We start from the raw sequence: 24087 nt of genomic DNA on the forward strand, positions 1-24087 counted from the left end.
ATGGCTTCCAAACTGAAAATAATTACTTCATAACCAAACCCAGTGCTGTCCATTTGATTCTAACTCTGTCTATAGGACAGAGCAGAACTGCCTCATAGGGTTTCCAAGACTGTTTATTTAACCTATTGCGTCACATGGCTCCTTCTGTACTATATAGCCCCTTCAAAAAAGTTTGCTTCTGTACAGGGTGAGGTAGTTAGTTTATTGTGCCAACCTGGCCGATCAACACATGTGGGGTTAATTGAAAGGTGGGGGGATAAATGGCTCAGTGAGCCTCGCCTTTCTAGTTCTCAGGTCTCTTGCTTTTTGATGGTTGGACCAGGGTGCAACTGCCTTAGCAGTTCCCTCTTTCAGCTTGCAAGTCTCACTTCCTGCAAGACATCCCCAAGGAGAAGCCACATGGACCTACCCCGATGCAGCCCTGGGTGCTGGAGCACCCGTGTAGAGACCCCTGCCAGCGTTGAGATGCTTACACATTCAGTGACTTGGCTTTCCTCCTGCAGTTGGCATTGTTGCATCTGTTTTGTGAGATGGAGGAGGACTTTGTGGATTGGTGTTGGATATATGGGTTAATGTTGGACTTGTGGGCTTGGGCAGCACTGGGTTGGGATGTTTTCTTGATGCGCACTTAACTTTTATATAAAACTCTCTCGTATACATGAGTTTCTGTGGATTTGTTTCTCTAAAGTACCCAGACTAACACTCAGGGTTCCAGGGGATTACTGTAAAAGAATAGAGAGAACTCTAAGGAAACCCTGCACTCAGGAAAGTAGTGCCCGAGGAAGGTACAAAATTAGAGAGGCTGGCATTCAGGCCTTGTTAGAGAACTTGTGGTTGCAGCCCACTGGAATATGGAGAAGCTTTCTAGGTTTCTAAATCCCACCCAGTCCATAATCCTAGTGGGCAGTCAGGAAACACTGCTTCTAGGGGATGATGGGATGCGGCTGGAAGGCAGGCCACTATACCCAAAACTGGCAAGTTGAGAGACTGACTTCTGGGTTTCCTCCATGACTCAGTGGGAATTTGACTAGGGAGTTGGTGCTACTGAAACATATTTTCAGGAAGCTGCCTCTGGGAAGGGGGGAGGGGGGGGGAATTACTTAAAGGTGATGGAGGTGTTCCATAGGATGCTGAAATGGAGATGCTGCAAATGGAAAACACTGGAACCAGGAAAAAACCCTCCTTCCTCCTGTAGGTTCCTTCCACAGCTCTCTACTGACAAAGCTTAATGTCTCCACTGGGAAATAGAAATATGTAGAAGGCCCCGCAAGGAAGGGTGATTTGGAGCTGATAGGCAACAGGTTGATAACAGATCGTTCTTCTCTTCTTTTCTTCAAACCCTTTTTTCCATAGCTTCTAAAATACACCTTTTCCTCACTTAACAACGATCTCATTATCCAACATTTCACATTAAGACAATGGTGAAAAATCTACTACCTGATTATTTAAAATTTTTTTTGTGTTCTCGACTTCTGTGTCTGATGGTTATGAACACCAACGTCTATGGTGAGAGTCATGTTGACGGTGACGGTTTGTGGTAGGAGGAGGATGTGTCAACTTGGCTGGGCATGACTCTTAGTAATGGTTCCCATTACATAGAATGATGTAATTTGGCAGGTATGTAATGATGTCATCATCTCCTATTTGGTGGTCTGAAATATCATCCTTTTCACATAATAACTGATTTTTGGCAAACATCTCCTTTTTTCAAGACAAGTTGGAAGTATTTTGGCCAGACTCGCTGGGCATTTTGTCTTATCACTTACTGTACTATATTATAACTGATACTTTTGTAAGTCTTTCCCTCCCATCAAGTTTGTGCCATATTTGTTTACTTTTGCCTTTCATTTCTGGTGACATGACAGCTTAGTACATGTTGAATGAAAGAATCTACTGTAAGCATCTCTGGTTCTGTTTTCTATGTGACACTGATTTAATAAAGAACTGGCCTCTTAATTTTGATCTTATATGAATTTTCCAAAAAGGTTTGAAGAGAAAGAGATACAAAGGAGTGGTGATGTATAGAAGAATGGTAGAATTGGTCATTGTTTGCATGTGGTAACACTGCTGGCTTGTTAACCTTTTTACTTGCAGGGTGTAACCTATCTCTCTCTAGCCCCACAGTTCTCAAAACAGTAAGAAATGCATTCTAAAACTTGAACTTGGGAGATGATTAAGCTTAAAATATACTCCCCACCTCTTAAATACATTACCTTGACCATGATCTTCGTGAGTGGTTGTTCTGGGGTGGGACAAGGGGAATGGGAGCGTGGTCCCACACTCCATTGGAGTGTTGAGGGTTGGCTGAAGCACTCGGAGGCCATAGAAGCAATCACCTACTTAACATGCGCTAGCCAGCCTTTGTGAAATATCACACCCGATGCTAGGTGCTTATCTTTTATGGAACAGCCTGCAAATCCTAATTGTTTTAAACTGGCTTCTGAGGAAAAGAGATTTGAGAATCAATAAATTATAGCTCTCATACATACAAATGTGCATCATTAGAATGAAGTCAATCAGATGCCCTTTAGGTCAAAAAACAAAGGAGGTGGACGTGGCGTTTGTAAAGACTGGGTGCCAGTCCTCTCATTACAAGGTTTGAATGCAGTATTACTCTCTCTGGCCACAGCGTTTCGGTTTTGCACACAGGCATTTGTTATAGATGGATAGATCCTCAGTGGGAGTAAATTGATGAGAGTTCATTACTTGTTCTGGTGGTGTATGTCGTCTTTGTAAGAATCATTACGGCAGAAACAGCAATATATATGCCTTTAAATACTGATGTGTTGGGAACAGCTAAATATACTCTTTTGAGTTGTGCCATTTGCTTTTCCGTCCCGGCCCTTTCTCAAACACTAACTCAAGGTCACTGGTGCTAGTCCTCGGTCAGGTTTTTAGAGAAAGCTCTAGGTTTGAAAAGAAGATCTAGAGTAAAAAATATTGTTACTTTCTCATCAAGAGACATTTTGTTGCCCCAGTCGGTGGAAGTACACTGCAGAAGAGCGTTTACTGCTTTTTTCCACTTGAAACACTCTTTCCTTTTAAGTAGAATTTAGATAATTCAGTTTCTCTAAATTGTTCTTCAAGAGTATAGTCCCCTTTCAGATTGAGCCACTGTTATTTTCCGCTGCAGGTGTCATGTTGAAATTGCTTAGGATGATGAGAATGGATTTCTAATTCAATAGACCTTTTTTTTTCTCCCCTCTTAAATCTTTGAAAATCACGATGAAAACTTTCCTTGAGCATGTATTGATGTTTTTCTACTAGTCTTAAGAATTTCATTTTTCAGATGATAATAGCGATTAAATAGCATGCATGAACCATCTTGAGTTTGTTTTCCAACATAGAATTTTTGCTTTGATTGCATAGGCTATATCAGTACACATTAATGTATGGTTGCTTCTTTAGGGTTTTAGGCTCATTCTATTATTTAAAATATCCTTTTAAGAGATTAAGTTTTGATGAACAATAATCTTTCAGAGAGTTAGCTAAGAGAATCATTCAAGGTTTATTAACATTTGTCTTTCAGTTCTGAAACTCATGATAAATGGTCCCTCTGGTGAGCCAACGTTTTTCATCATGAAATAGTAGACTGGTATTGTGATCTCATTGCTGTAGCTCAGAGATGACACTCATCAGCTGTTGATAACTAGTGACATAGCCCCTAATAAAGAGATGTCGGGAAAAAGAAAGTACCGTCAGGAAGTTTCCAGGAAGGAAAAGGAAACAATTACCAAGAAAACAGGAGTGCTAAATGTAAAGGTTGCTAAACCACAGCCATTGCCATCAAATCCATTCTGATTCATAGTGACCCTTAGCGCAGAGTAGAACTGCCTCTTTTGGTTTTTGAGGCTGTAGTTTTTTTCTCCCTACTTTTTTATTGGCATGTAATTCACATACCATACAATTCAAAAGTTCCCTCACATCAAGAGAGTTGTACAATCATTACCACAATCAGCTTTAGAACATTTTCTTCATCCTTGTACTCATCTTTGCTTTATTAATGCCCTATTTACCCTCGACCTCGCCTGCCATATCCCCAGGGAACCATGACTCAGTTGCTGTCTCTATACACTTACGTACCCTGGATTTCATATTCAGGAACATCTTAAAAAACAAACAAACAACAACAAACTAATAACAAAATAAAACAGATAAAAATAAAAAATAAAATATTAAAAACTAGAACAAATTTAAATGGATCATAAGGGAGATACATTTTTTTTTTTTTTAGTGGTGGCATTTTCATTTTATTTTTTCTATTATTTTTTTTAAAAATCAATTTATTGGGGCTCATACAATTCATCACAATACATAGATCAATTGTATAAAACACATCTATACATTTGTTGCCCTCATTATTCCCAAAATTCGCTTGCCTCTTGGGTTCCCGGAATCAGCTCATTTTCCTTTTTTCCCCCCTCCTCTTCCCTTCCTCCTCCCTTCTCCCCCATGCACCCTTAATAATTCATAAATTTTTATTGTATCATATTACACTGTCTGGCGTCTCCCTTCACCCACCCCCCTGCTGCCCGTCCCCCAGAGAGTAGGTTATACATAGCTCCCTGTGATCCATTCCCCTTTTCTTCATCCCCTTTCCCTCCTGGTATCGCCACTGTCACCCCTGGTCCTGAGAGGTTCATCTGTCCTAGATTCCCTGCGTTTCTGATTCCCATCTGTCCCGCTGTGCTTCATCTGGTCTAACCAGGTCTGCAAGGCAATATTGGGGTCCTGGTAGTTGGGGGGAGGAAGCATTTAAGAACCAGAGGAAGGTTGTGGGTTTCATTATTGCTATACTGTACCCTAAGTGACTCATCTCCCCACTACCCCTCTGGAAGGTATGTCCAATTGTCTAGAGATGGGCATTGGGTCTCCATCACGCGCCACCCTCATTGACAAGGATATGACTTTTCTCCCCGCCTTTGGTATTTAATGCCTGGTCCCTTTGGCCCTTCTATAGCGTCTGGGGACTTAAAGGCTTGAAAGTAAACAAGCGGCCATCTAGCCCAGAAGCAACAAAGCCCACATGGAAGCAGCACACCAACATGTGTGATCATGAAGGGCCAAAGGGAGATAAATTATAGGGTGTTAAATTTTAACCTTTCGACTTTACAATGCATGATAACAGGGTTATTTACATCTTTCAACCCTGATCGGACTAGATTCCCTGGAGACTTGATTCAGGTGGGGACCCTGTAATAGGATTTTAGGCTTTGGCTTGTGAACCAGGTGTTCACAATTTAAGCCTGATACCATTCCCTCTTTTTAGATTTGGATTATATTATTTACTGTAACCTTGGAACACACAGGATGGTGTGCTTTTTTATTTGGACTTAGTTGATACCTCACTTAGATGGCTGCTTGTTTGAAGACAAGCCTTTAAGACCCCAGATGCTATTCTTTCTGATAGCCAGGTACCATCTAGATTCTTCACCACACTTTGCTATAGCACACATATCTTCAGTGATCTCTTCATGAGGGTATCAAGCAGGACCATGTCATAAGAACGAATTGTTCTTACATTGGGGCTAGCATTAAGTGCAACTCTGAGGCTGTAAATATTTTTATGGGAGCAGAAAGCCTCATCTTTCTCATACACAGTGGCTGGTGGGTTCAAACCGTTTGCAGAGGCAGAGAAGTATTTAATGTGGATTTTCTAGCCAAGTCTTGAACTCCTACCAAATAACCTTTTCTTACATGGGTATGGTAAGAAGTGGGGGAAGACACGGATAGGATTCACCTGTGAGTAACTGTGAACAGGATTCCGTGGAATGCTATCCTGCTGTGTAATATAGGAGCCCTCTGAGGAGCAGGAAGAGGGATCTCATTACAAGCAAAAACTGAGTTGGGTGGGTCTTCTGGATATGAGATCCCTGTAGTGAATCTTCTGGATACAGAAGACAAATATAACATCAGAGCAGCAGCCTCAGAACCAGGAGCCAGAGCATGCAAGAGAATGGTGAAGTTCCCAGGCCACGGAGCAAGGAAAGCTGTGTGCTTTTGGTTAAGGGTCTGGCTTGTGGAGTTGGGTGCCTCTGGGTACTTAATTGAGGAAGCTAGGCTTACTGACCCATGGAAGTAGAGCTGAGTGCCTTTGGGTGGAGGCTTTTACTGGAATGGGATCCTTCTGGGTACTTAATTCAGGGAGCTGAGATTGCTCACCCACAGCACTTGACTGAATGCTTTCAAGTGGAGGCTTATAGCAAAAGTGGTATGCTCTATTGGACATGCATTAGCAGACCTAAAAGAAGAACTTTGTAACATCTTCTGCTATATAACTATCCTGAGCATTTCTCACTTGTATTATCACCTCCTGTTAGCTTCCTTAATAAACCCTCTCATCGTGAATATTGTCTGAGTTCTGTGTAGCCATTGCAATGGACACTGGAGCCTAGATATCAAGTTGAGAAGGCTAGTTAGACGGCACACTGCTGACTTTGTGGTTGCAGCCTAACTCATTACCACTGCATCAAGAGTGCTCCTTAAAGGTTACTGCGGATGTGCTTTCATGCAATTAGTTGCCTGATTTTTCTTCTTCTTCCAGTGGGCAGTCACTGACCGTGAACCAGCGTACAGTTTCACCAGCAATGCAGTATGAAAGTTCCAGGCTGTCCACACCCTTGGCAGTATTTGTTTTCTATTTAGTTTTTTAACTTTGATATTAATGTTGGGGTAAGGTGGCATCTCATGGTTGTTTTGATTTGTAGCTTTCGCCTGGCTAGTGGAGGAGCCCTGGTGGTGCTCTGGGTTAAGCATTGGGTTGCTAACCAATAGGTTGGTGATTCTAACCAACCGGCTGCACTGTGGGTGAAAGATATGGCAGTCTGCTCATGTTAAGATCTGTAGACGTGGAAATCCTAGAAGCAATTCTAATCTGTCTCATAGTGACTATGAGCCAGAACCAATTAGATGGCCATGAGACATCTCCCTTCACTCACTTTTCTTTTTTCTATGGTGATGAGTGCACAACTCTTTTTTTTATTATTATAAAATCATGGTATTGAGGGCTCTTACAGCTCTTATAATAATCCATACATCAATTGTATCAAGTACATTTGTACCGAGGTTGCTATCATTTTCTTTTTTAATCATTTTATTGGGGGCTCATACAACTCTTCTCACAATCCATCCATCCATCCATTGTGTCAAGCACATTTGTACATTTGTTGCCCCCATCATTCTCAAAATATTTGCTTTCTACTTGAGCCCTTGGAATCAGCTCCTCATTTTTCTTCTCCTTCCCTCCCCCCTCCTCCCTCACGAACCCTTCATAATTTATAAATTATTATTATTTTGTCATATCTTACACTGCTGTCCGTGTCTTGAGAGTTTTCTGCTGATCCAGTTAGGCTCAGGATGTTGGTCTCTATTTTGGTGGAGGCGTTGATGCCATCCCCACACGTGTGTGTTCTTTCCAGTGGCACGTGTCCCACTGAGGGATCACTTGTTTGTCTTAGAGTGTGTTGAATAAAGGTCTGGGGAATGTGCTCTATACTCTGAATGAAAGTCTCTCATAGGTCATTCTCTGTGTGTCTCTTGTATTTTATGTTTAAAGATGCATATGTTCTTTAATAGAATAATTTTAGAATAGATGTTACATAAATATTAATTGATATTAAGAGACCTGTGGCTCCAGGCTTTAGTGTTGTTGTTAGGATTCAAGGAGCCATACCATGTGTAAATACCTGTACAGTTTAGAAACCTTCAGAAAGCTAAGGGATTGTCACTCCTTATAGTTTGTACATGAGTAAGATTATATCTGAGGACTTGTTCTCAAGGTAGAAAACACAAGAATTACATAGAGGAGTGACTTGTAATTGTTGGATACTCAGCACACACAGACACCCATATATTACAGTTTGTCAAAGGATCACAAGGTAAATAATTCATCTCTTATCTTCATGTTCTTACTGATTCACTGACGATGACTTGGATTTATTTTTAAGGATTTGTGTACATCGATGGCAGAATCCTCCAGTGAGTCAGACTACTTCCGCCAGCAAGACCAATTGAGTCGGTGGTCTACAAGGTCAACTTATAGAAGGACTCGAAATTACCCTACAGCAGATGTCACCAAGAAGGTCAACACTATAACAAGCACTTTACAGGTTAGCAGTGGCTGAATTCAATAGACATTGAAAACCAGAACCAAAAACCATCCCCCCCGCCATCGAGTTGATTCCGACGCATAGCAACCCTATGGGACAGAGATGGGGAAGTCCTTTCTGCCATGTAAGGTAGTGTGTACACAGGGTCCAGGGAGTAAGTCATGGGCTCTTTTGAGGCGATTACGCTGCCTACCATGGGCTCAAACACAGCAAATATAGTAAAATAGCACAGGAGCAGGCCATATTTTGTTCTGTTGTACTTATGGTTGACGTGAGTCTGGGTTGATGCGATGGCAACTAACAACAACAACAACAACAACAACAACATTTGCCCTGTTAACCTCAGAAAACATCTTAAAAATAAAGAGTTGTGGAGAGTGTTTAGGATACAATGATATTTTCAAAGAAGGTGTTGTGAGATCGAAACCAGAAGGAAATTGCTATAGTTTAACTTATAGTGGACGTGTACCTTTTGAGATCTTGCCTAAGAGTTTGGGTAGGCTGAGTATGTATCTGTATAAGAGAGAGTTTTATGTAAAGAAAATGTGCATCACAAAAACATCCCAACCCAATGCTGCCCAAGCCCACAAGTCCAACATTAACCCATTAACCCAACACCAGTCCACAAAGTCCTCCACCTCACAAAACAGAGGCAATGATGCCGACTGCAGGAGGAAAGCTGAGTCAGTGAACGAACAAGCATCTCAGCACTAGCAGGGGTCTCCACATGGCTGCTCTAGCACCCAGGGCTGCATCGGGGTAGGTCCATGTAGCTTCTCCTTGGGGATGTCTTGTAGGAAGTCAATCTTGCAAGCTGAAGCAGGGAATTGCTAAGGCAGCTGCACCTGGTGCAACCATCACAAAACAAGAGACTAGAAAGGCGAGGCTTCACCACCCATTTATCCCTCCGCCTTTCAACCAGCCCCACATGTGATTATCGGCCAGGCTGGCACAATTAACTAACTCAGTATCCATGTATACATAAAATGGAATCAGGAGCCCTGGTGGGTTTGTGGCTACACATTCGGCTGGTACCCATAAGGCCAGCAATGTGAACCCACCAGCTGCTTCGTGGGAGAAAGAGGAGACTTTTTATTACCATGAAGAGTTACAATCTCGGAACCCCACAGAGGCAGCTCTGCTCTGGCCTATGGGGTTGCTGTGATGGGGAACCGACTTGATGGCGGTGAGTTTGGCTTGGAGTTTTGGAATATGGAAGTGTGATTGTGATATTTTGAGGCAATCCTTTGGCAGTAGTGGGATGTTTGAATAATGGCAGATTGTATTCTTTCCACAGGAAGGCATGGGAAAGGAGTTCAGGGAAAGGGGAGTTGCATCACCCTGAGAAATAGAACATTTAGAAATAGAATGTCGTTTTTTCCCCATTAATCCCTCATTTTTGCCTTCACCTGCATATTCAGGGATTTGACTTCATTCTGTTTAGTGAGTATGCTTACACAAGAAGAGGCCAATTTTGGAGGAAAAGCCATCATTTGCTTAAAAAATGTAGAAGCTTTTTTAACTTATTTGCTAAACATAGTGGTGGATGGTCAGAGTGTGCATCCTTGTACTTTCCCATCGATGAGTTACACTAATAAGTATATATTTCTTTGGGGGAAAAATTGATCTTTTTAAAAAATTGCTTTATTAGGGGCTCATACAACTCTATTACAATCCATACATACATCAATTGTGTAAAGCACATTTGTACATTCATTTATCTTTCTGTTTAAACCCCACAGAGGTTTAAAAAACAAAACCTTTTTTGTTTTGATTACAACTGAATTTATTATTGATAGCTAAAGGTTAAAGGCTACTTTTTTCTTATTTTGTCTTTTCTAATCCAAATCTGAGGCGAAGCCCTAAATGAAGTAGCATCGATCCTAGTGCTTGACTTCTCGTCCACAATTTATTAGATTTACTCCCAGGATTCCTTTTCAGGGAAGAGGGTGCACATTTGTTGCAGTGCCTGCATTTATAATGAGAGTTCTTTTCAATTTGTGATTCTTGCGATCACTGATTATGGGACATCGGGTAAGGATTTAAACTCTATGCTTTAGATATCACACAAGGAAAATGGAGATGGATTTTAGTGATGTTAATGCAATTTGATATTCTGAAGGACTGTTATCCAACTTCACTGGCCAAATTATACCTTTCATAAACTGTTGACTTAATGGTTGGACCTTCTGTTAAGGTTGATTGGGAAAAAACAGTGTTTGGAACAATTAATGGAGTCATTTTTCCCCTGAAGGACACCAGTCGGAACCTGCGACAAGTGGACCAGATGCTTGGACACTACCGAGAGTACAGTAACGAACAAGCAGGTGCCATAGAACAAGTAAGACCTTTGGCGCATGTGGGCATTTTTTTCTGCCTGGCCTTTCTGAAAATGCAGCCTTCTGGGAAAGGGATGTGTGACAAAGGAGATCGCTATGGTGAACAACTTTTAGACTGCTTTGTTGTTTTGTAGTTTAAATCTAGGGTAGGTTGTTCCATAGACTGCCAACTAATTGGAGTAGATTAGATTGTGTGGAATTTAAAAGCTTTACAGCAGAAGGGAAGAATTCAAATATCAATTAAGCTGAGCCAGGATAAATTTGGGCCACAAGTAACGATCAGGCTGAATTAAGAATTTTAAAGGTAGCTTATTCATTGGTTACAAAGTAATAATACGTGTGCATTGTTGAAAAAACAAAACTACCGTCTGACAGCTCCGCACAGTTCTGCTCCACAGACCTGGTCGTTTCTTGTATATCTTTCCATTATTTTCTAAAAATCATACTTTGCAACTTTTTTCAGTTGAGTGATGTATCTTGCTTGTATCACTTTCCTATGACTTCTGGTGGTTCTTCATTCTTTTGAACAGTTATAGAATATTCCATGGTGTGCGTGTATCCATGCTTTTTGTTTTTGTTTTGCTATTATAAACAATATCACAGTTACCATTATTGCATATACATTTTTGTATAATTGATAGGATTCCTGGAAATATCTAGGGTAAAGGGTATGTATCTGAGAAAATTTTCTGATAGATTAAATCATATATAGACTTGCATATTTGGGCAGCTCATGAAATGTTTCAGGTTCAATTACTTTCAGTGATGATGAGAGTCAGTTATTCGCTTTTAAATTGATTAATGAAAAATGAAAACTTTTTTTGTCAACTAATGACATAGAACAACTTCTACCTGTTGACTAGCATTAAATGGTTATTTATGCTAACACATTTTATTTGAGTTAGGTAATTGGGAAACGAAATTGTGTATTAGAGAAACTGCTGTACAGATGAACATTAGGAACACAAAAAGCCTTCAGTGGCAGTTAGCCTCTGTGGTCGACCGAGAGTAGAACAGCGGTGGACTCTGAGGAATGGTTTCTTCTACGGGAGACAAACTCAACAGGGATTTTATTTCCATCTGTGCTGTTAGTATAGTTAATGCAAAGTTAGTCATTAGCAATAAGACAAAGGAGAGCAAGAGTCTTCCCCTTTGCTGCTTCAGGCTTTATGTAGTCAGTCTGGAGCCTTCCCAAGTGCTTATGCTCTTAGGACAGCTGGGTCTCAGTGTGCTTTTCCTCCAGCATGTGAAAGCCGTCCATCACACACTGGCTTCTACTTACATGGTCTTGAGGAAGCAGTGATTTTCACTGTGATGGCTCCGAGCTGTCTGGGCAGCACCTGCCACGATCGGTGGGAGGTTTTGCAAGTAAGAAAGAGTGCTTCTTACGACAAGTGATTCTTCAGATGGACCACTCATTGAAAATAGCCTTCTTAGTCTTAAATCGTTACTTCTATGAAATATATCAGGCCTAAAAAAATGAGTATATGTAATGCATAAACTGTCATGCGAGTTACCGGAATCTTGCTGATTTTGCTCTTGACCCTCTTGAGGTGATTGTAGGATTATTCATTTGACTTTTTCTTTTATAATCATTGTGGGTTCTCTTTAGAGAGGGATCCTGAAAGATGAATCTGCCCCCCCCCCCCTTTTTCTTAGATTCTGTGCTGAAATTTCCACAAGTCCTCTTGGTGTGGAGCCTACGGGTTATTATTTCTTAACCAACCCTTAACGTGTTAATTCATTTTAAACAATGCACATATATGAAAAATATTCTTCCTGTTAGAAATAGCCTTTGCTTAGTTAAAATGAGCCTTTCTCATTTAAAGCGTGAAGAGATTCCAGGAAAATTATGTCTGTTCTGTTGCCCTAGGGAAAACATTGTTGTTAGGATCCATCAAGTCTGTTTAGGCTCTGTCCTTGCGTAGGACAGAACGTCATCCTCAGAATGAGGTGCTTGGGCCCATTGTACAGCCAGTGTCAGTCAATCAGTCTTGTTGAGGGAAAGCAGGCATGATGGTTACTAACTTAGATTTCATAACTAAATTTACGGTTAAACCTCAGTAAATGGATCTGTGATATGTATGCATTTAAGAATTTGTTTTCCTAGAGTCCAAGTTTGAGGTTTACGTTACCAAAATTAAGGGCGAGAGTTTGGAACTATAAATATTTTCTTCCTGAAAGATTCCATTCCCAAAAGTGTGAAAATTATTCCCATTAAACTTGAAGGCCTAAGAGTCATGGGTCATGTTGAATCTCTTCTCTTGGCTCCTTTTCTCAGAAATGGACATGATTACACTGTTTTCCCCTGGAATTTTATAACCTCCGGGCCTCATGTTTCTGCTTGATTACAGTAGGTGAAGGCCTTTGGTGAGTAGTCTCACAGTGTTAGACAGTTGAAGGGTCCTCTGTGATTCAGAGTATTGGCACCTCCCTTAAGTGTTCTCTTAGAGAATTCTCCAAATACGTCCAATGCCCCAGACACTTTAATCTATGTTAACTCATGTCAATCCTCGTTCACAATTCTGTAAGGTAAGTATTGCTACGGTGATTTCCCTGATACGGAAACTAGGGCACCGAATGGTGTATAACCTAGCGTTTTTCCTTCTAGTCAGTAACAGAGCCAAAGATAGGATGTCATCCCTAAGCACAAGGTTGAGGTTCATTTATCTCACTGAATCATGGTTGTAAATTGATTATTTCTGAAAATTGGCATTTTGGTATCAAAGTTCAAAAGGTTATGTAATTATAACCTCTGTAAATTCGACTGAAAGTCATCCTAATGGTTGGAAAATAGTGGACCACTGTCACCCAACTAGTTTATATTAAAGCTGGCACGATGTTTAGAATGAAAATTATGTGGGAACATAAGGAAGCAAAACTGGAGAGAAGTGTGGTGCTCACCTAGCATTGGCCTTGGGCCATTGTCACTGTTGACGATTCTAGCTGCCATGTAGGCGATGTAGCAGACTCTGCATGTTACCCGCATGAACATCAGTGTTTCTTCTTTTCCTGGGCAACAGCTGTGACCGTTTCACTCAGCTTTCTTGTAGCTGTTCCAACCAGGGAGCCATATTTAGTTAGAGTGTATGATTTAGGGTCTTTGAATCTTATGAAGTTCATAACCTTAGGGAAGTGTTAATCATGTATTTTCATTTTTCATGTTAGGAATTACCTGAGAGGTCTGAGAAGGTGGGTCAAAGAGGAAATGTGGGGAAGGGTTAAAAGTATACTGTGGAGATTTAGAAAAAACTGTATAACTGTGCTATATAATGTAATGCATTGTCATTGTTAGGTGTCATTCAGTCCATTCTGACTCGCTGTACAACAGAAGGAAATACTGCCTAGTCCTGGGCTGTCCTTGTAATTGTTCTCCTCTTTGAGCCCATCGATGCAGCCATCCTCTATTTTACTGCCCTGCTACTTTACCAAGCATGATGGCCTTCTTCAGGGACTGGTCTCTCTTGACAACAGGGCCAAAGTACGTGAGATGGAGTCTTGCTACTAAAGAGCACTCTGGCAGTACTTCTTCCAAGACAGATTTGTTTATTCTTTTGGCAGTCCGTGGTACATCCAATATTATTTGTCAGCACCATACTTCAAATGCATAGATATTCTTCCGTCTTTGTTATTCAGTGTCCAACATTCACATACAGATGAGGTGATTGAAAACACCATGGCTTGTGTCAGTTGCACCTCAGTCCTCAAAGTAACCTCTTTGCTTTTCAATACTTTAAAGAGGTCTTAGGCAGCAGATTTACCCAGTGCAATTAATTTTAATTTCTTGACTGTTGCTTCCGCGAGCATTGATTGTGGATCCAAGTAAGACAAAGTCCTTGGGGCACTCAATTTGATTTCGATGTGTTCTATTGGAGAACTCCGTGTGTATAGTCATTGTGTTGTTGAAAAAAGGGATTTGTAGCGAAGATGTTGGACTTGCAAAATTCTGTCACATGGTCTCTGACTTCATTTCTGTCGCCAAGGCCACATTTTCCAACTACTATTTCTTCTTCTTTAAGTTTTGCATTCCAATTGCTAACAACGATCAATGCTTCCAGTTTAATTTCAGACTGAAGACATGTAGAATTCTTTCACAGCTTTGGTGGTTGGTGCTTGAATTTGAATATTAGATGCATTGATTCCATTTCCTTCAATGGTTAACATGTTCTTTTGGCTGATGAATGCAATGCTCTATCTCTTGATTGTGCCCTTCCCAGCATAGTAAATCACATGCTTTCGGATTCACAATGTCCAGTACCAGTCCACGTCGGCTCACGGATGCCTAGAATGTGGATTCTGATGTGTTCCCTTTCAGTTTTTACAACTTTCAATTTTTCTGCATTCAGACTTTGGGCAATTCCAAGTTTTAAATATTAATTGATGTCTGCAGCTGTTTCTTCTAATTTTGAGCTGTGCCGCATCGACAGATGAAGACCCTGTAGGCTTTACTCCATCCCTGTCCTTACCGTCAGCTGCACTTCCTCGGTCATATTTTGAGTGCTTTCTAAGGTGAGGGGCTCGTTTTCTGGCTCTGTCTCCAACATTGTTCATCTTCTTCCTCTTTTCACGTGGTCCTCAGTAGCTGACTATGTTGCATTCATAAGATTTTCTGTAGTTACAGGTGGACAGCCTATTCCTTCTTAATCTGGAAACCCTGATGAATGAAACCTGTTCCCTTTGGGTGACCCGGCTGTCCTTTGAAGTCCTGGTGACATAGTTTCTAGCATCACAGCAACCTGCAAGCTACCACAGGGTGATAGACAGACAGACAAATGGTGGCGTGATACATCAGCTTTGTTTTTTAGACCAGTTCTAGAGTTGTGTGTGTGTGCCTGTCCATGAAAGAACCAGGCCTTGTGTTAATATTGTAAAAACGGAAGGTCCTCAAGAAAGAATATTCAGCACAAGATGTTAATACCTTATGGGTACAGATTTGGCTGGTAGCCAATGAGACTGTGTAGTTAATATTGGGTATAAAAGGAAAATATAGTTCTCTTAATTTAAATAGATTAATTAAGCTCATTTTCAAGTTAAAGATTGGCTAAGGTATAGTAATACCAAAATTGATTTTAGAGACTTGTATGCATAGGTCATTTTTTCCCCCCTAATTAAACATTCTTATTAAAAATTTCCTCTACGAGTAGTAGGGTGTTGCCATCTGGTATGTGAACTTCTGAAGAATTTCAATATTAAACTATAACGTTCAAGTTTTTCCTTCTATCTCCTGGGTTCCACTTGTCAAATATCCTCAGTGACACCCCAGAAGGATAATGTTAATAGATTAGAGCCAGGTCCCAGCCACTTGTAATGCCCTAAGACGGGAAGTATCTCACCTTTCTCTGTAGCTGAGTTTCAGCAATTGTCCCCAAGGTGAGACCTGTTGACCATCTCTACAGTAACTTGAATGTTAAGCAGTAAGAACATGTAGGTAACAAATTTAGTAAGCAATTAAAATCTGCTAGGATCTTTGTTTTGTAAATATATTTCAAATATTAGAGTCTCTTTAAAAATTATTCTCAAGTCTCTCACAGAACTACTGGACAGGAAAATATTTTTTTAAATAGAATTTTACTTTGAAGTGAATGGAAAAATGTAGACTTTGGAGTCAGACTTGAAATTGATGCCTGATTTTTCCACCAGAAACCACCTCATTGACTTTGGGCAAGTTATTCAGCATTTTTGAGCCTGAATTTCCTCACTGGAAAAATGAACATAATCACATCTCCTTCATTACAGCTCACATTCACTTAAGTGCACATAGCCATAGTGTTGTAGGTACTTGCCAACCATTAATTTTCTTATTTCTTTATTCCTTCCAGTAGTCACCACCATAATGTATTTGTAAGCTCATAATGCAATATCTGGCACATAATAGACACTCCATGCATGTTATTTCCCTTTCATTGAATGTGTTGGGGGCTTGGCTTTATTTGCATGTGTTTTTCACGGTGACTGTGAATAACATAATGTGTTGCAACACTGAAAGGTGCTTGTGTGCCTAATTATTTTGTCTGCTAGATTAAATAGCATACTTATAGATGGCTTTTTCCTCCCGGTTACCTTTGTGACTTAGTGGTGCAGTGGGTGAAGCACTGGCCTGCTAGCTGGACGGTTTGTAGTGCAAGCTTGCCTGCCCTCTGCAGGACAAAGAGGAAGCAGTCTGCTTTTGTAAAGCTCTTTAGCTTCAAAAACGTTGTGGACCAGTTCTACCCTATCTGGTCGGGTCACTTTGAGTCAGAATTGACTCAGAGACAGTGGCTTTGGTTTGGTCTTGGCTGATAGTTTAGAATGAGTTCTGTTTACCCAAGATACAGTCATAGCTGCTATGAAGAGAACCTTCCGTTTCCCATGAATACTTATTGACCTTTAAAATCGTATGTGGAAATATTAAAAAACAACAACTTAATTGTGCTGAAGCGAGCTGACTGCCTTCAAGTCCATTTCAATTCATAGTGTATTGTGCAGTTGGCTTTGTCAAGACGGCAGGAGATGTCTTAGTCCAGCAGGTGTAGTTCTGCCTTTGTGAATGAGAATGATTAAAATTTTGCCCTATCTCCAACCCTGATTGTCTGCGTAAAGTGTCCAATCACTTTTTAATCTGTACAAGTCAACAGTCTATGATTTTGCTTGTAAAAAACAGCCCTAAACATGTGTACTTCCCTTTTATCAACAGTGTTTCAAATTCTACACGATTGGCTAAATTAATGTTACTACTAGTAGCATTACCTTATGCTCATGGAGATGATTTTTAATGTTGTCCAATAAAACAATAATGATGACTCTAAACTGAACCAGGGACATATGTAAACCATAGATAGGAGCGTATTTTGAGGTCACACCAATTTGTAGCCCTAAACTAAGAGCAGTTCTTTTTTTAAAAAAATCATATTATTAGGGGCTCATACAACTCTTCTCACAATCCATACATACATCAATTGTGTAAAGCACATTTGTACATTCATTGCCCTCATCATTCTCCAAACATTTGCTCTCCACCTAAGCCCCTGGCATTAGTTCCTCATTTTTTCCCCTCCCTCCCCGCTCCCCACTCCCTCATGAACCCTTGATAATTTATAAATTATTATTTTGTCATATCTTGCCTTGTCCGATGTCTTCCTTCAACCACTTTTCTGTTGCCCGTCCCGTCCCCCAGGGAGGAGGTCACATGTAGATCCTTGTAATCGGTTCGCCCTTTCCAACCCACGCTCCCTCTCCGCTCCCAGTATCACCGCTCACACCACTGGTCCTGAAGGGATCATTCGCCCTGGATTCCCTGTGTTTCCAGTTCCTATCTGTTTACCTTTAAGCCTTTAAGACCTCAGACTCTATATCTTTTGATAGCCGGGCACCATCAGCTTTCTTCACCACATTTGCTTATGAACCCATTTGTCCTCAGCGATCGTATCATGGAGGTGAGCACACAGTGATATGATTTTTTGTTCTTTGATGCCAGATAACTGATCCCTTCAGCACCTTGTGATCACACAGGCTGGTGTGCTTCTTCCATGTGGGCTTTCTTGGAGCAGTTAGTTTTACAACAGGACCCTGCATGGTGTTTATCCCCACAAAGAGATCACTGAAGATAAATATGGGTGATTTATCAAAGTGAGGGGAAAAATGCAGATGGTGGCTGCCTTTCAGAAATAATAGTATCTGGAGTCTTCAAGGCTTGTCTTAAAAGAAACAGCTCTCTAAGAGAGGTATCAGGTAAGTCTGCATGGAACAAGCATACCAGCCTGTGTGATCCAAGGATTGTAAATAATCAAACCCAAATTTAGTGGAGGGAACAGTATTAGAGTTTAAATTCTGAGCACCCAGTTTTGTAGAAGGTTGTGGATGACAGTGAAAGGCTACAATCTATTTACAACGTCTCCCTGTGGATTAAAGCTCTGATAAATCACCTCTGACTGTGGATCAGGGATGAGTGGCCTTACCATCAGAGTGCATTGCAGGGTGGATTATTGCAAATGGAGTTGGGTTAAAACGTGAAACATTGTTTTTTGATTTCCCTTTTGGCTCGATTTATATTTGTTCCAGTATTTAATATTTCTGCTTTCTTTTTGATTGAGGTTTTTCTCTGTTGTATTTTATCATTGTTATTGTTGGTATTTTTTGTTCTAGTTTTGTTTTTTTTCCTTTCTGTATATGAAATCCAGGAGAGGTAAATCTATAGATATAGTTAATCGATTAATAATTTCCTAGGGCTATCGTAGGGGAAGTTGGGGGAAAATAGGGATCTAAAATGAGTACAAGAAAGAAAATGTCCTAACGTTGATTGTGGTGATGATTGCACAACTTTTTTTTAGCGATTGAATGATTGAATTCTATGGTATGTGAATTATATGTAAAACAAAACTGTTTAGAAAAAGAAGAGTCAGCATGGAGCCCATGTGAGTCCTTGCTTGAAGTGTCAGGGGCAGCAGAGGTACCATAGGCTGAGCACCGAGACCATGAGCCAGAGCAGAGGAGCAGTGACAGAGACTGAGGTAGTGCAGCTGCCTTCTCAGCCTATGGGTCCAGTAAAACTGAGTGCCTTTGAGCAGGAGGCCGGCCGGCCCGTTGGGGTCCCTTTGAGCATTTGCTGGTACTAAGGGAGCGTTGTCATACTTGCCTTGCAGGGCAGTGGCCCAGAGACCTCAGAGTTGGGAGACTGAGGACTGTGCCTGCTGGCTGGCCGCCTCAGGGGAAGTGCTACAGACAATTTCTAAATGTGACTGTGGTAACCGGTTAACTTCCCTAATTAACTCCCTTATTCATGAATTAAAATAAAATAAAAAAGCACAAGGGCAGCATCTGACCTTTGACTTCGCAAGAGGGAAAGAGACTCCAGGCCAACATCATCCCAATATCGATTCCTCTGAGGCAGAGGTCAGGCATGCCTCCAGTCTTTACCTCCTTTTCCAATTCTGATGCCGACCATCCCTCCCCAGCCTCTTCTCTGTACTTCTCCTCTGGGTTTGATTATTTATTGCAGTGGTCACACAGAATGCAGACATGGAGTTTATTAGGGCAGCTAACAGGCTATAATGCAGGATTAGAAATTCACAGGATTCAGTTCTTCTATCAGGAGCCTGTCTTCTCAGCCACATCCAGGTTGGCCTCTCTTTATGGTCCTTGTCCTCTCTTCCATGGGCCCCTTGGTCTCTGTGCTCCTTGCAACATTACAAACCTTTTCTTAGTGCTGCCGATAAATGCCTAAAGGAAACTCCACTCCACGACAAGTTTCAGTTTGAAGGAACCTGGCACTTGCCCAGTGAGTTGGCTAACCTTGCTCCTCTCGTTAAGTGCTTTAATATACCCCACTCCACCGAGAGCCCTTGCCCAAAGCCACTCCGGTTTACTTGCTTTATGGATGTGGAAGGCCTCCACTCTGTCTTGTGCTCTTGATTCTGCTGCTACTCTTCTGCTCCTATGCTGCTACGCGTCAGGCCACAGCTGGCTGTCTCCTGGATTCAGGAGGGTTAGTACACAGGGATCTTGGGGTCCAAAGCAAGAACTCTACTCCTGGCTTTTCTTTCTTGGGAGTATTGAGATTCTGGATCCTGTTTCTGAGATGGCTTGTCTCACAATCAGTGGTTGGCAAAACTAACTTATTTCTATGTTAGAGTTTCATGTACTCTACCTGCATGATCCCACCTCCTTGTTTGGTGGGACTTTAAACAACTCTGGCTAGCAGAGCCATGTCAGTAGTTTGAATATTGGGATTTTGTTTAAAAATTAAATAGCTACACCAATAGGAATGATGCTGGATTTAGAAGGCTCTTTCTAAATTTTGTGATGATTATGTGCATATATTTCCATAAACCAGCATATGGACAGAGGGTTAGACACAGCAGCAGGAGTTGATGATCTTCCAGTAAAAGAAAATAAAATAGAAACCATTGAAAAACTACATCTCAATAGTAGATGGGGGGCCCCAAAAGGTAAGCAACTAATGAATGTTCACTTCTGTTTAACTTTACAAACAGTTTTTCTTCTTTTTCCTTTTACTCCATCTTTTTCTTCCTCTTGTTTGAAAAATAGACTATAACTAAACTTTGTGGAACCAAAAATACTGTGGGGAAGATTATCTTTACAATCAATCTGTTTTGCAGCTTATTGCCAGATCAACCTTGGCATTCTTTAAAGAAATGGGGAATGAAAGAAAGCCAAGCATAACACACTTCATCAAAGGGTCTAGATTATCCTGGGCCCAAAATGGTATCTTTTCTACTTCTAATTTTCTCCTGGAATCTTCAAACTTACTCCTAGCATTTACAAATGGAAGTACTTACATTTTTTGCCCCATCAATCTCATATATGTGGGGCTTTGGAAAGCTCATGGAAAAATTCCATGATCTTTAAACTCCATTTTTCCCTGAATGCTTTGCAGCCCCCTCATTATTTCTCTCTCTCTCTCTATCTATCTATCCTCCATCTATCTATCTATCTATCTATCTATCTATCTATCTATCTATCTATCTATCTATCTATCTATCTATCATCTATCTATCATCATCTATCTATAATCTCTCTATTATCTATATAAACTTACAGCACAAATTATTTCCACAGCCCTGAGTACTGTAGCCCTTGTGAGTATCTACTAAACACAGACCTTTTAGTGTCCTGTGGGAACACAGGTGATCAGCCAGACAGAAAAGCTTTGGTTGTGGGATATTGTCCTCTCTTTCATGACCAAGTATGCATGCATTTATGTATAATGTACGTTGTGTTTAGAGGAGAGGCATTTTCTTAGTATGAAAATAGAGGAGAATTTGAAATAAGAACAAGTTTGAAGATGGTAAGCAAGATCTCTAAATAGTTTAGGACAGTGGTTCTCAACCTTCCTAATGCTCGACCCCGTAATACAGTTCCTCATGTTGTGGTGACCCCCAAACATAAAATTATTTTTGTTGCTACTTCATAACTATAGTTTTGCTACTGTTATGAATCAGGCGACCCCTGTGAAAGGGTTGTCAGATCTGCCCTCAAAGGGTCACGACCCACAGGTTGAGAACCACTGGTTTAGAAAACTCTAGCCTACTTTCAGTCTTAACATCTTGAATCTTTAACCAAGATTTTTGCTATTTTCATTTTAGCTTTATTTTTAAGTTGTGCCTTCATGTATATGGAAACTATTTCTCAAATATTTGATAGTTACTATATTTATATGATATTTGCTTCTGAAGAGTCACAGATATGAAAGCTCTGTGGAAGACAGTTCTCTGCAGTCCAGGGGGCAGGCCTGACTTGGAATGTACTTGATAGCAACTGGTATATTTGTTTGGGCGTAATCGCAGCTCCTAGTTTAGTTATGTTGTCTCTGCTATCTTTAGTGATATTTTTGTCTCCCTGAAGCAGCACTGGTGGCTCAGGGATAAGAGTTCAGCTGCTAACCAAAAGGCGGGTATGTGGTAGTCAGCTTCCACATGTACTTACAGCCTTGGGAGCCCTGGCTGCGTGGTCTGTTCTGTCCTGTAGGGTCTCTGGAGGGTTACTATGAGATGGAATCCATGAGTCAACAGTAGATTGGTTGTGTACGTGAGTGCAGCCATCTAGAATGGAATTCGTCTTGTTGAGACTGTAAGGATGAGACTCATAATGATTATGAGTGAAGCGGTACCGGATGCAGTTTATTGAATGCAGTGAAATGGATTATGTGGTGTCGCTCTTCTTTGTAACTCCCACTTGGAACTGGGTAGGGGCATGTAAATAAGGTGTAGAGGAGTCCAGCTTGAGGATCGATGGAGAAGAGGCAGAGTAGAGAGCTTCCTCACTACAAAATGACTAAAGCTGAGTGCTTCTGGACACGAGGCTGGCTGTAGAGTGGGGTGCTCTTTGGGCATTCATCGGCAGTAAGGGAGTATAGTTCATACTTGTCCAAGCAGGCAGAGGCCAAGGGACTTTATGGCTGAGAGGCTGAGGACCCCAGAGAGAGACATGGATTTCAGCAAGGCTGAGAAGAGGCACTACAGGCGAAATAACTGTCTCCTTCATAGTTTGTAAGCTGTGAGCTCCCTAGTAAGCGATACTCATCGGCATGAGTGTTGTGTGGAGTTGTGTGTGACCACTGCAGTGGATTCTTGAGGAATCCTGTGGGAGGGATAGTTGGTGTCTTGGAGGCATGTCGGACCCCTCTGCCTGATAAGAATCATTCTTGGGCAGATAAGGATTTGGGTTCTCCTTTTCTCTTCTGTAGGAGCCCTGGTGGCACAGTGGTTACACTCATTGAAGCCATCAGCTGCAACTTGGAAGACAGGCGGGCCTATCTACTCCCGTCAAGAGTTAGAACCCCGGAAACTCACAGGGGCAGTTGTCCTTGTCCTGTAGAGTGGCTGTGAGTCGCCATCAACTAGATGCCAGGGAGTTTGACTTTGGTTTTCCGTCTGTAACCAGACATCTTGCATGCCATTTCCTCACTGACCATGGAAGCTTATGTATGTGTTTCTTTGCCATCACCCATCTTGTCTTATAAAAGCCCGAGTTTCTGAAATGATTCACTTCTCCGATAATCCAGTTGGTGGAATTCCTAGCTTCCTTTTCATTTGTAGGTAAGATGTGTGCGTGCATTATACTGCCTGTAGGGAGAAGCTACAGGAGGACTTTGAAAGTAAATGCCAACTGCCTTTTTTTGAGTGAATTTCAGTTAATACAGTTTAGTTATGTAACTTCCCCCAAATCACACGGGCTAAACTTTAGTTTTCACGGTACATTGAAGTATGAATAATTATATGAAATGCAAACTTTGTATTTCACATCACTATGTCAATCAATCAGTCACTCACTGCCATTGAGTCAATGCTGACTCAACACTATGTAAATAAGAGTCAATACTATGTAAATGAGAGATGTACATCATGGTCAGTAATCTGTTATATTATTTTTTCCCCTGAGTCTTTAGCCACAGACAGCAAGATGTGTAGTTTTTTTTTTAATCCCAGTCTTCTAATGATAAATGCACATGCTATTTTATAAAAAATAGATAACTGAAAAAGAGAATTGGCTGACAGACGAAATGGCAGCAAAAGAAACCAGAACCGATAATGCTGGAATTAGGATTTGAATCATATGTAGATCATATGTAAATGGGTAGAAATGAGATGACTAACACAATGGGAATGTTGACACCACTGCCATTTGAGCATCTCCACAGGTGCCATCAGAGGATTTTAGGAAGTCCCTTTTTCGGGTCTAAGACAAAGCCTTCCCCAGAACCCTAGAACAAAATATCCCATACCTGCGCTTGCCTGCATGATCTCTTTGCACGGATCTGACATAGTGTGGCGGACCCTGTCGAGTTGTATGTTTTTTTCACTTCCTTAAGCTTGACTTAAGGTTCTCCCTCAACAGAGTTTTTCAAATAGAGATATTATGGGGCTTTCAGAGACCACTGTGAAAATGATAAAATGTGCTATTTTTACTTTAACGACAATTAAAGAGCATAAACCCAAAGGCCAGGCCCATTGTTACTTAGTCATTTCCGACTCGTGACATTATAGGGCAACTAGATCTGCCCCATAGGGTTCCTAAGGCTGTAACCCTTTTTTAAAAAAAAATATTTTATTGGAGGCTCGTACAATTCTTATCACAGTCCATCCATCCATTGTGTCAAGCACATATGTACATTTGTTGCCCTCATCATTCTCAAAACATTTGCC

The 24087-nt window shown here is 41.0% G+C and overlaps 1 protein-coding gene across 1 annotated transcript in view; it reads left to right on the top strand.

The window, feature by feature from the left end:
- Positions 1 to 7961: 7961 nt before the first annotated feature.
- Positions 7962 to 24087, top strand: part of CEP128 (centrosomal protein 128) — a 446899-nt gene continuing 430773 nt past the window's right edge. The window contains exons 1-2 of the mRNA XM_030884984.2: positions 7962 to 8108; positions 10363 to 10449. Of these exons, the coding sequence (XP_030740844.1) occupies positions 7962 to 8108; positions 10363 to 10449 (234 nt within the window). The remainder of the gene's footprint in view (positions 8109 to 10362; positions 10450 to 24087) is intronic.

This window comes from Echinops telfairi, unplaced genomic scaffold (assembly GCF_000313985.2).
Source record: "Echinops telfairi isolate 266 unplaced genomic scaffold, ASM31398v2 ScPeMD7_18;HRSCAF=68, whole genome shotgun sequence".
NCBI lineage: Eukaryota > Metazoa > Chordata > Mammalia > Afrosoricida > Tenrecidae > Echinops > Echinops telfairi.